At 45.2% G+C, this 13,960-nt stretch overlaps 1 protein-coding gene across 1 annotated transcript; it reads right to left on the bottom strand.

The window, feature by feature from the left end:
* Window positions 1–2,025: 2,025 nt before the first annotated feature.
* Window positions 2,026–2,376, bottom strand: LOC121835621 (the record flags this gene model as incomplete). The annotated part of the gene is made up of 2 exons (XM_042290054.1): window positions 2,026–2,148; window positions 2,317–2,376. Coding segments are annotated over 2 exons (183 nt in total), but the record flags the coding sequence as incomplete, so codon positions are not given.
* Window positions 2,377–13,960: the final 11,584 nt, after the last annotated feature.

Below are 13,960 nucleotides of genomic sequence, written 5' to 3' on the forward strand. Positions count from 1 at the left end.
TCCTAAAAGTGAATCGCAGTCGCAATTGATTACGGAGGCCTGCCTTATTTGGCGTGCGTCGTATAGTGTTCTTGTCAGTCCTTCTGTTGTCGTGTTTTTGAGTCGATGTCAATATTGCCGCTAGTTGCCGTGCTTGATTGGATCGCTCGATCATGCGAGCGCGTACGTGAACGTGGACTGCTATCTGAAGACACGCTCTCTCGAGAAAACTTTGTAGCCATAACAAAGCATACGGGCTTTCACTTAATAGTAAATTCGGAGCTTGAAGCTGGATTACGTGACAGAGGTAGAGTGAATCAGAAATCAGGAAGACCCAGTGCGTGATACATTTTGATTATATGCAAGTCGTATGTACAGGTTCTTGCAATCAGAGGATCAAAGCAATAGACGCTATGTGTAGACTGCATTTACACGGCCTTCTCGATGGCATAAATCTCTACCCGTAAACGGTACCAACGGTAAGCGTTGAAGAGAGAATTAAAGGCCGGGTTATTATGCTAGGGCTCATTTACGTGTCTCTTATGACAGACGTACCCGGTGATCCGAGGCTAAAACCGACGGAGTAGCAACCCCGTGATCTCTCAGAAAATTTTGTACTCTTTTACGACAAAAGAATAATGATTTGTATACCACCACTTCTAACTAGGAAAAGGCAAACTACAAGACATCAGCCACGTAGGCTGTTTGAGTCAAGCAGCGTATGAAGCGCTGCTTGGATGAAACAGGAACGGTTGTGTAGCTGGATGAAACACTACTTGTGTAGCTGGACCGTAGGCCTAGAGCCAAGCTTGAGCGAGCTAAGGCTTGATCGTAGTTGTGTTTGTAAAACGCGAATGGGTCAGGGCAGAGCCTCCTACAGAAGTTTCACAATGCCTGTCAACACAGAGCGCGCCCAATATGAGGGCAGCTGGCAAAAAGTGCGCGTGGCTCCCGGCTGGTGGCGCTAATCAGCGCCAGTGGCTTTGCAGGGAGCATTTACGCCGGGGAATGGGTTATCTTGCCGGCTAAGCGAGTAGCCCTTGGCAGCCGCTCGCGTCAATCTTGCGGACTGTTGCTGGTTTACGAGGCATCCGAGATTATAGCTCTGCATAGATGAAATATAGAAGGAAGCGACCGGCAGTAAATTCGTTATAGACGAATTAAAACGCGAGCGAAAAAAATCCTGACACTAGACGTGTCATGTTAAGTTTCGAATCAGGAGGCTTGTTAATGGGAACTTATTATTTTGAAAATAGCGAGAAAGGAGTTGACGGCACGTTGACAGAGCACACATTAAACCAGGTCTAATAAATCACACCTATATAGTTAAAATTCAATTGTGGCACTGCGTTGAATGGCGTTCATGAAGGCAACGGGCAAGATATTGACCTCTGCCAGTGTCTTTCGTCTGGTTGTTATATACCACGGAGGGGATCTGCGACGCAAGTATCCTGGCTGCGAATGAGTATGACAAAATGCAGCGTACATTGACTGTGTCTCTCCGCTTATTAGAAACCACACCGAGGAAGGTCTCTAGCTGAAGATTTGACACTGACGAGAAATTGGCTTTCGCACTGAACTTCGTGTACTCTTCATTTTTTTTTTGCTGAAGGCATAGTTTATTAGTGGTCACCCGTAGAACTTTCTGCAAATGAGTTGAACAAGTTCATGGCGATGAGCCTCATTGTTTGTAGGTAGACTAGCAGAGGAGAGTTGCAGACTGCTGGCTCTGCTAACCTGGCAAGTCTCTCGACGGGTCGTCAGTTCCTCACGTTGCATGATAACACATCCGCCGCAAATATTTTCAATCAATCAATCAATCAAATCTTTATTCAACATCGCACAGATGTTGGGGGCGCAGACAAAAAGCCTATAAAAGGCTTGACTAAGGGTCTGCGCCCCCTGCAAAAAACTTAGCATTGCAACAGAGGCACGTCATAACAAAAATGGATAATCGCATTGGAGGTGCGTCTCAATTTTGCGAACAAAACACTGTAAGAGCGGTATAGCAACAGAAAAAAGAGAACATACTGTGACTTGCAAATGCTAATCAACATTTAGATTATTTAATAAAGATGGTAAGTTAAAACGAAGCATCTGACGACCGTAATTTGTACCTGTTTGTGGAATAATCCAGTGACAAGTGGAACGTATATCGTGTATGTGTACCTTACGTTGTAGATATGATAAATTTAAAATTGCCATGTTATGTTGTCTGATGCTCATATTGTACCGTTTTAGTAAAATATCGTTATATAATTGAGGTATTGGGAGTATTTTGTGTGTTTCAAAAACAGACTTAGTATGGGCATCATATGGTATGTTTGCTATGATTCTAATGGCTCGTTTTTGAATTACATGCAGTTTGTTTATGTTGGAGAAAGTCGTTGTGCCCCAAACCAAAAAACAATAAGAAAAGACAGAGAAAAAATAATGAGTTGTACAAAAGTTTCTTAATACATTGAGGCATAAAATAACGTAATTTAGACAGTACACCTACAATTTTGGAGATTTCTTCGGCAGTCATATCAATATGCTGATTCCATGTGAGATGCTCTTCAAATAACACTACTAGGTTTTTGACCACTGAAACAATTTGAATGGATTATGAGCCAAGCTTAAGATCAAGAGTGGGAACATCAGAATATTTATTTCGGGGTCTGAAGAGTACTGCATGAGATTTGCTTGTGTTTATGGTTAACGAATTTGAAATGGTCCAGTTTTGAAGCAAGCGCAAACAATGGAAAACTTGTTCTTCGAGGTCCGACGCTTGTGCGGCACTAAAGAATAAACTGGTGTCGTCGGCGTAAATAACGAATGTTGGGTTAGAATCAATAAGAACAATGTCGTTGATGTAAAGATTAAAGAGTAAAGGTCCTAATATGCTACCTTGAGGAACACCGGCAGAAATGGGTTTGGGGTCTGATAATTCGTCATTTATTACAACTTGCTGACAGCGAAACTCTAGATATGATTTGATTATTTGTAAACATGTTCCACGAAACCCGTAGGACTCAAGTTTTAAAAGAAGTGTCTTATGATTTATGGAGTCAAAAGCTTTTGAAAAATCTATAAACACACCAAGTGTAATTTCTCTGTTTTCAAAAGATTCAGAAATTAGCTCTTTTTGAGTGAGAAGGGCGGTCTCTGTCTTTGAGGATGTTGAGCATTCTAATTATTTGTTCTGAGCGGTACGGGAGCCCTCTTCTATCCAGGTGGTTTGTTAGACCATGCAAATGGCTATTGGTTTTCGGTTTCGCCATATTACATGATCAGGAGAGGCATGCTAGCTATTCGTTTACGACGCGAGTGATGTAGCCTTCGATGTGTGCCGTTCCAGGCAATTCCAAGACCTGCACTCATCTTACAGCAAGATGGTACCGCATAGCCAAAAGTTTCGCTGGACTTTCTGGATGGTCGAAAGATGCGACGACTGGCACTGTAGGTAGCGCGCAACGGCCTGACTAGCGTAGTTATCAATCCGTCACTCACTCGCTAACTATTTGCTGCAGGTGGGTAATAATTGGGCTTCGTGATGTGAACTACGGATCGCCGGGACACTGCTAAGCAGGACAATCAAGCATGGTGATATAGGAGGTTATGTGCATTCTAACTGAGCAAGGCGCCGTCTCAGCTATCCGAATTTCGCGCGCTCAAGGTCACCTTTACTTCGTTTCTTTTTTAGTAGCCGTTGAAGGCGCTGAGGCGGGGGATTTGGTTTAGGATTTGGTATTTTGTGGAAGAGTGAGGGGATTTTCGCGCAGGAGCAGATATGCTGGCAGGCATGGTCAGGACCTCGTTAAACTTCAAACAAGTTAGTAAGGTCGAGCGAGAGTAAAGCGCCGTTCACACTCTTGCGACCGAGTAAGACCGAGAGAGACCAGACCGGTTTTTAAGCCTTTTGCGACTTCTTATGACCGGATGCACTGCAGCGGAGCTGGTCCTAAGAGATCGCAAGAGGCTAAAAAACCGGTCTGGTCTCTCTCGGTCTTACCCGGTCGCAAGAGTGTGAATGGGCCTTAACACAAAATCGTAACACGCAGCAAAAGCAAAAATATAAAATAAATAAAGCCGAAAAAACCGAAAAGGCACACAATACTGCAGGGTTTATAAAGTGCGCTGTAATTTTAATCGCGTGCACTATGCGAAATTTAAAAATCGCCCTCTGGTTTTGCCTTTGTGAATTATTAACCTCAGGCCAGAGGCTATCGCACGAACCATATATTCGAAACCGGTCGCTTCTCAACACCGAGTGCTCCGCGTTCGCAAATGTCGCCGGCACAGACCTATATTTTTTGTATTTTCCTTCCACTGGCCATGTATGATACCCGTGATAAAATAAATGCCGCTTTAAACAAATTATCTACATCATTTTTTTTTTGTCTGAGCGCTACCCCAGGCAGCACACCATTGTTGGACCCCCGTTGGCACAATGTTGGCAAAAAATGGTTCCAATATTGGTCTGACGTTGGCATTTTTGAAAAACGCTACCCGATCCAATGGTGGTCCAACATTGATGCCAATGTTGGACCACTGGTTTGCCAACGTTCTAGCCCACGTTGGACCAACGTGGTTTCCGCTTTTTTATCCAATATTGGCATTGAAGTTTCACCGTTGGCTGAACCAACATTGTCATCCAACGCCTTACACACTGGCTCTTCCAACATTGGCTTAAATATCGGCTATTCTAATATTGGCATCCAGTTTAATACACTGGCAAATTTTTGCATCTTTGTCTATGACATTATTAGATGCTATTTTTCAGCCAGTGTTCTAACAGTGTCACAAAAACAGTGCAGAGAACCAAGCAAGTATCTTTCCCTTTTACCTGAAGCACCGTTTTCTTTCTTATACTAAAATCTAATAAATGCGGTAATTTGACCATATTTGGGCACATTAGAAATCATTAAAGCATGCAAATGAATTGTTCATAACGTTTGACAGTTCATAATTTATTTAGATCGAATAAATATATTTAAAACATTGTGCAACCACGGGGGCCTGGACAGACTCGGTGGCAGGGTCGGCGGCAGGCTCGGTAGTGGACAGGGCAGAGCGCTGGGCAAGGAAGGGGATACCACACAGGGGCATGACCACAGGATTCTGAAAGAGACAGAAGCGGGGGTTGGATTCAGTTGAAGGGTTTCAGAGGCTCTCAGTTCTCTTACGCCTGTCAATAATTAATATCAAAATAAAAGAGAGCTTCATTAGTATTCGCTGCCCTTTAATTAAATATTCGATTAATCGGTTCAGTTGCTCTTCAAGTATAAAATCTCGGAAAAGCCTACCGACTTTTTTATGTTTACTTTTCTATATGATAAACTTTATTTTCCAGTGAATTATTTTTCATTATTTAGTATATAAAAAAGTTAGTACTGCCTTCTAAAATAAATAGATGCGCAGGAAAGACACCGGGGCCAGCTTGCTGAAATCAGTGTCTCAGCTCAGACTGGGTGAAAGAAAGCACTGTAAAGGCTGGAACGCGCGAGCGTCTTGAGTCGAGGTTTGAGTCCCGTTCAGCTCGTACGCTGGCTTTGACAGTGCTTTCTCTTCCCCCGTCTCGGCTGAGACGCTGTTTCTAGCAAGACGGCCCAGGCACTTACTATTGTTTTGTTCGTCCGACTTGTCCTTACTCAAAGCTCGATCGATCTAGATTCAGATATTTATAGTGATTAAAAAAAAAATATTCGAATAGTACGAAGGTTATTTTATCAATTGCTTAGCTCTAATCTTGCAACATCATGGCGTCCCTTAACCTTTCATCTAGCTATAAGAAGATTTAAGAATTATAATCTCGCCATCTAAGTTCACACCGATATTTCTACACGTAAGAACATGACAGTTCAACAAAATTTTATGCTTGAATCAATCAAGAATTCAAAAAAAAAATCACGCATATAAAATAGCTTGCCGTGGAAAGACAATTAGTGGCAATTACACTCGCAGAGCGCGGTGACATAGCTGACACTCAACTTGCACCCAACAAGCCGAACCTTGTCAAATAAGCACTACTCAACACTTTGTAGTATTCGGCTTTGGACATACCTGGAGGACTTTTTACTGCAGCACACATCTGCCGCCAAAATGACAGCCGTATTTTAACAAGAAAAATGAAATAAAAAAAAACTTCGAGCACAGAAATAACCAATCAGAACGCCTCTCGCGGTCTATTAGAATAAAAAGCACTACAAATAGCGCTGTACAGGGCCTTTCGGGCCGATCGCTGTGGATTCCGCGTTGAACTCGTCGGAGATCCCTGGCACAGAGTCCGACACGGTTCAAACTCATCGGAAAGTGACAAAACGTACATTGCGTAGCTAGCAAGAATACCTTGTCACTCACATGGAAGAGAAAGCAGTCCGTCGTGTCTTCGGTCCGTCGAAGCTAGTGGTCACATGTATGCCCACAACAAAGGAAGATCACCGGTATGTAGGCGCTGCCGAAAGAATATCCATGGGTCTTGGCAATCCGCATGTTGAAGATCGCACTTGGCACTAAGGCGAAATGCGCTGCTGGTGATCGGAACTCTAGAACCACCGTTCTTGCCCATGGATGGCGGAGATGCCGAGCCGCTTCGCCCGATAAAAGCAGTCTGCTAAGCAATCAAATGCACTCGGACAACCTGGAAACGGACCCACGGTGTCCTGGTATCAGCATGATTATCTTGCCATTCTTGTTTCTTAGAAAAAAAAAAAGCTATTTCTGCCACAAAAAAAAAAAAAAAAAAAAAAAAAATGCATGATTTGCGAAGCGCACCTGCCCACTTGCAGTTCGCGGATGCGCGTGTTGGAAATTGAGGAGACCGTCCCCACCGCCTTCCAGTCGTTGCCTTATCGTGTGGCCTTGGTGCTCGCGATCCCACTTTCTGTGTGCTTGTGTGTGCGTGTGTGCGTGTGTTTCGCGGTCTGGACTCCATCACCCCTAAGCTGAGAGTTCAGAGGAAGCTAAGAAGCTCGGTGAACCAATCTCAGGTTTATATTTATTCACGTGGTCACACTCTCTCCCGTAACCACTCGCAGAGAGCGGTGCAGGTGATGACTGGTCCGGCCGGCGCGTAGCTTCCCCGGCACTGTCAGCTTAGAAATGCGCAGTGTCCTCCTCCCTCAAGGTCGTCGAGTCCTCTTCACCCACAAAGGAGAGATCAGTGACGGCGTGGGGAAAATGGGAGGGGAAGCCGTTCAGGGACGTTAGTTCCGAGGCCGTCGGCGCGACCCCTCCCCTGCATACTCTTTCTGCTGGTATTTGCTATCCGGGTTTCCAAAAACCAATGTAGAAGAGATTGCTTAGACATGATAAACTCTACAGCAAGTGGACGGAGAAAGACTGACAGACACGAAGCTCTGAAATCAGCTCGGAGCCTAATGTCAATATTGAAAAGAGACAGTGATAAATCAAATGCGGAAAAAAGGGGCTAGACTCCATATCAAACCAACATTTCGTCTGCTATCAGTGCCTTGGCGCCATGTAGGTGGCATTAGGGCTCTTATTGTAGCACCAGTAGTGCCGTAAAGTCATAGAGCCGTCATTGTACAACCACATTTCAGAATAGTGTCCTGTTCCAATCAATCGCAAAGAAGTTCTTCACTTGACACGAGGTGCAGCCCACAAGCCCGTAGTTAGAGTACGAAGCTTTTCTGTCGAGATCATAAAGTCAACATAATAATCTATTATGGTGACTATAACGCGCATATCGATTCTTCTTCTTTTTTTTCCCAGTGGGCGGTCCTGATGAGCCCATATCGCTCGCGACTCCTTAGTATGCACAGTGAAGGAGCAAAACATCGCCATTAAGTTCTGTACGTTGTTATTGTTTTGTTTACTTTGCAGAAAAGCACCTCAATCGCGCTTTGAAAAAAGAACATTAAATTGACAATCGCTCGAGCAATTTCAACTTGTTGAGGTAAAACGAAATTTGCCAAAACCAGCCCATTTCAACATGCTTCCACTATTAAGCCAATGGTGTTGTGAGACTAACACACTTTGACCATTATATGCCACTGTGTTTTTGAAATGACGATGAGCGAATGGTACTAACAAGACAACAGTAACCATTATAAGCTCGTGTTTATCCAAAATTGGCAAGCCAATGCTGCAGACAAGCCAACAGTGTCCATTTTCAGTCCCCATCAAATATTGGAATGCCAACGGCACGGACAGGCCAACGTTGACCATTTTATTCCAGTGTTCATCCAATGTTAGCAAGCCAAGGGTACTCAAAGGGCAACATTGTCCGGTTTACGCCAGTATTCATCGAATATTCGGAAGCCAATGGAACTGACAGGCCAAGATTGCCCATTTTATACCAGTGTTCATCCAATATTCGCAAGCCAATGGAACTCACAGGCCAACATTGTCCGGTTTACGCCGCTATTCATCCAATATTCACAAGCCAATGGAACTGACAGGCCAAGATTGCCCATTTTATACCAGTGTTCATCCAATATTCGCGACCCAATGGAACTGACAGGCCAACATTGTCCATTTTATGCCAGTGTTCATCCAATATTCGCAAGTGAATGGAACTGACAGGCCAAGATTGCCCATTTTATGCCAATGTGCTTCCAATATTGGTTGGTCATTGGAGAAGCTGGGCCATCACTGAATATTCCATATAATGGTATAGCCAATATTGGGTGCAGATTGGTAAAAGTGGACCATCATTGGACCTTTTTTTACCAATGCTCTTCCAATATTGGCCCAACACCTTGTGCTGCCTGGGACGTTGCCAATTACACACAGTACATGCAGTAAACCACGCCTTTGACCACAACGAGGGTGGCCAAAGGGGATTTCTTCCTTTTACACAGCGCTGCCCAGTATACAAAGATGGGAGTTCTCAGAAAGCGGTTATTCAAATGATCTATGGGGAAAGGCCAGCTCTACCACCTCCTTGACACCGCGACATGTAGGACATTGCAGCATCGGTGAGGAAGAGCGGTCAAGAGTCGATCGGGAAGCACCGGTCGCCGACTCATTCGGCAACATGCTGTTTGTAAACTACCCTTGTCAGTTATTCTAGAGAGAAGTTCACTGAAAAAAAAAATAAAGAGATCGATCGTGCGGCATTGTGATGGTGTGCTAGTTGGTGCCAGGAAAAAGGGAGACGAATGAAGAAATAAAGAGCAATAAAATCTGTTGAGTGCTAAAGTAATAGAATGATGCTGTTATATATATATATATATATATATATATATATATATATATATATATATATATATATATATATATATATATATATATATTGCCTTGTTTACGAAGTGTTGTCTATCCCGGTTGCTTCTAAAAAACGTTGTACGGCACAAGAGATAAATTAAAATTGCTAAATAAGAAAACAAAGACATGCATCCGTCATGAAACTTGTATTTATCGCTCCTTACCTGAGTTTATCATAAACAGGATGTTGCATAAGATATAGTGTCGATAAAAAAAAATACATAAAGAAACTGCAGAGTGTGTTATACCGGTGTGACGGTTTGATCACCTTGTAACACGGTGTGCACGCGTTTGTGTCTTAATGAGTAGGTTTTCGACTTACCTTATTGGGCCTGCGCCTGTGCCATTATATCTCGTTCTAATCATTCCCGCAGATGTGTATTGCGTTGTTAGTTTAAAGCAATTGACGTGACTCCTCCGCTAATTAATCGCTCTTGTTGAAATGCTTCCGAGCTTCCGATATAAGATTTATTACCAGGGATAGAATTCAAACCTATGTGACCAAAACCTGGTCGACCAAAAAAAAAAAAAAACTTACACTTGGAACTAGACGAGAAAGCACAAGAACTGTCCACTGCCTGATGCGTCCAAAGACATCGTATTCAACGAGTAAAACAAATTAACCATTAAACAGGCAAACCAGTAAATAAAATCTCGTACGTTCACTTCAATCAAAGAACTCGTAAAGCTAATAGCTGTAATTGACGGTTGGAGCTCAGCAAATCCCAAGGCCAAAAGTTAACTTTTGAACCAGAAAATAAAGTCTGCGCAGTGAAGCTTTTCGTGACATCTCAAGAAGTCATGTTATCCTCAGTGTCACAATGTGCACTGCATTTCTAAGTCAAATTATTTCGTCCCGCCTTCGTCATTCGCTCAGCTTTATCCATAGATGGCAGAGATCGTCTCTCATAATTGAACTTTCTTGATGCTTTCTTTTACAAGTAAAAAGAAACAACGCGCATTACGAAGCACATAAAGAGGGTACAAAATGCAGTCAGTGTGTCCATTCGGTTGCTGTGCGCCATTTGCTTCCTACAATCTGGGCGAGATTGCTACGTCGCGTGCCACTCCGGTCGTGCGGTAGCTTTGGCAGAGCTCTCTTTCACACAGTCTTGGCTAAAACTCTGTTTCTAGCAAGCCGGCGATGCATCGTCGCACTGTCGGCGCAAAAAGCAAGGAGAATGTATAGGAACTTTTGTCAGAATGCTGTGTGGAAAAGCAGACGCAGAGAACTTTTTTCAACAGCAAAATAAATGATCACTTCAAAGCAACGCAAGGTCAATGAACAAAGTAGAAAAAAAAACAAAACAGCTGCACTCTTGGAAGAAGAAGAAAGGAACTGAACTCGCGTAGATCGTCGACTGTCGATTAAAATACACAGATACAAATAGGGGACACTCAAGCAGCTGTGCTTGAAATATATCATTGTGCTCGCTCTTTCGATTTTATCTTAAATTTTCCATCTCTTACAACGTTTTATTTCTTTTATCGCGAACCCACTCGCTTATACGCCGTACTTCTAAGCTATAAAAGAAAAATAACAGAAAATGGGCGAGGCTCTTGCACGTGACCGTCAAACAACATGATGTTGCAAACGCACGTTACCTGAACCACTCACCAAATGTTCCGTGTGAACACTGCTTCGCGATGCACTCGGAGCACCAATTATTCGGTTAATCAGTTTATCCAATCAGAAGAGAAAACGGTATCAAAGTCAGTCACGCACGCACTCTCAGTGGCGGGAAGGCGTTCGCCCGCTTTGACCACCGAAACTGGAAGACGATACTCGTTCAGATTGCTCAAACTGACTGAAGAGATTATTATAATGCAATTAAATGCAAAGGTGCAAGCGAGCTGGACAAGAATGACGAAAGTAATCCCTGGAGAAGGGAAGAGGGATCAATATTCGAAGCTCCGATTGCATCGTGAGACAGCTTACACGTGGAGACTTATAAGAGGTGGCGCCGTAAGCACCTCACGTACAGCGGACACTACAATCATCTAATAGCATCTTCGATCAACTCGCACCGGAATCGCCCTGAAACCAGCACAGTGCACAGCGCTCCTCGGTCGTGCAGCGCGATGTCGGTGCAACATCGAGGACAAACTGCGCCGCGCCGGTGCACCGCGGCAAGCTCCATCTTGCGTCACTTCGCGTTTTGTTCGTTTTTTCTTGCGTAGGTCAGCGCACGGTGCCCGTCTGCTGTCAATTTCTTCTATTTTTTTACTCGCGGATTTGACGGTCCCACAGAAATAAACATCGTGGACGTGATTGTCCATGGGGTCACGAAGCGGGTGACAATTCCACATGTACAGGGTGTCACAAAAGAAAATTTACACGGTATTTTTAACCGCAAAAATAAACTAGGCATCGCCGAACGCTCATTCTCCGCCCAAAGGTAGCTCTAGAGGTCACAACCAGATGCCAAAGTTTCAGCCCGATCCGATAAGTTAATCAAAAGTTATAAAAGATGTTCTGAAAATTTCAATGGGAAAATGGCGGCCGACGGAGTGTTCGAACACATGGGGCTCTATGGCACCAGAAACCGAAAACAGGCAAAAATGGGCTCCATTTTCCCATTGAACTTTTCAGAAAATCACTGATAACTTTTGATTAAGTTATCGGATCGGGCTGAAACTTTGGCACCTAATTGTGACCTCTAGCTCTACCTTTGGGCGGAGAATGAGCGTTCGGCGATGCCTAGTTCATTTTTGCGGTAAAAAAGACCGTGTAAATTTTCTTTTGTGACACCCTGTATATGTTGGCTATCATTATTGGTTTAAGAAAACGAAACACCAGATAATAGCCGTACCTCGCGGTCATCGAAATGCCTCGCGCCGCTTTCCACGAAGTTCGTGCTTTTCGGGCGCTCCTTGCCACTGCAGCAATCGCTAGTAATCGCGGCGATGGTGAGAAGCTCGTCGTCTCGCCGTCAGAAGACCCGAGGAAATCATCTGGTGCAGCTGCGAGGCGTGTTCATTTTTGCAAGATCGCCATCTCGATAGTCTGCGCGTCTGCTACTCCCGCCATCTTCTCGATTCCCGCTCCTGGCCGCAATGCCTGAGGGACTACCCCCCGGCGCACCGCCGATTTTCTTGGTGCGCGTTGGGGCAACGAAAAGCCGCACCGGGAGGGTGCGCTTCGTTGATCGAGGACGTCCGGTGCGCACCGGTGCACTTGATCGAAGATGAAGGGGCGCACCTCAGTGCCCCGGTGCGCACCGGTGCGGATGATCGAGGATGCTATAAGACATCTCGCGCGTATACTTTCCCGCAAAGCATTTGGGAGAGCCTGCAATCTGCAGAGGCAGCTCGGCGAATGACGTGGCTGACTCCCAGAAAGACAGATTGAACTGCGACACAAAGCAAGACGTAAGCGAGCGAAACGTCACTTCGCAGACCATTTTTCTTTGTTTTTTAGGTCTAAACATATTTTCAGCCTCGTCATTCTCCCAGTTCCGTCCATGCAGTGCAGCGACTCGCTCTTCCAAGTGCCTTGTGGAAAAGTAGACGCGCTGGAAGTTTTGAGTCGCTATCCCAGTGCTCGTACACGATGCAAAAGACACGCGACTCGTGGCAGAGCCTGCAGACAGTTTTTGAACGACCAATGGGAACGTCATACAAGGAATGTCTCAGAGAGTGACTATAGACTGACTTTTGTACGACATCCTAACAGTCTGAGCGCAGATTTAGAGTTCAGATCTACGCAGAAAGGTAAGCGCGCGGTACCTTTTTGCGTCTGTTTGCACTGGGTCGAGTGTCAGCCACTTAATGAACTGCTCGGTTGCAGGACTCACCCTCGGCTACGCTGTCTCGGATCAATCGATCTGGCGGCACAAGGAGGCGTCATCCCAACGCGCGGCGGAAGCGTATCCTCTTCAGCGGGGCGGCGGCGGAGACCGACCTTTCCCCGCCGCGGTTCGGAGAGCGACTGAGCCCGGACCTGGCTTCCGCGGAAGCGCGGCTGCAGCGGGGCATGCCCTCGCGAACCCGTCGAGTGGTCGCCGTCCGCTCTGCCGCGGCGCCGATCGCCCAGGTTCCGCCGGTGTGCGCGCAGTCCGAGGTGTCCCCATCTCAGCGACTCGCCAACGGAGCGGCAGGAGCAGTTCGTCGACCACGCTCCAGCGTCGTGCAAAGACTTGTACCTAACGCGTTACCAGTAACGAGTTACTTGTACCGAGTTACTTTTAATACAGAATGTGTTTTGTGGGTCGTTTTCCACGAGAATGAGCGTCATAAACTAGTGTCGCGAACGAGCGACACTCTGGGCGTGTCACACGACGTCACGTGACCTAAAATTACGTGATACCCGCTAAATTTTGCGGGTAAGTGATGTCGCGCGACCTCATCATGAGAACTCAAGTCATACGACGTCAATTTTTCCCGCTAAATTTCGCGGGAAAATTGACGTCTCCACGTCATGTTACCTCAAGTCATATGGCGTCAATTTCTTCGAGAGGGTTCTTCGGCGTGGTAGCCTGTACTGAACGCGTTGCGTGATCGCTTGTCCATCAACACGCTCAAGCTTGCGTAATTTTTTCGGTAACGAAGTAAAACCTAGCTACACGTTAAGACTTGGAACGAGCATTTTTGTCACTTCCTTTTTATCAAGTAACGGGTCACGGCGTTTTCTTACTTCTGGAGGTGTACAACGCCCAACCTAGTTCTCAGCCCGGCTCGCGCCTGTAATGTGAACGACGAGATAGCACTGGATAGACCGTACAAAATATGCACGAGGCATCTTATGTTAGCCATAGTTATGCCCGAA

Source organism: Ixodes scapularis, unplaced genomic scaffold (assembly GCF_016920785.2).
Source record: "Ixodes scapularis isolate PalLabHiFi unplaced genomic scaffold, ASM1692078v2 PGA_scaffold15__6_contigs__length_5221840, whole genome shotgun sequence".
Lineage (NCBI taxonomy): Eukaryota > Metazoa > Arthropoda > Arachnida > Ixodida > Ixodidae > Ixodes > Ixodes scapularis.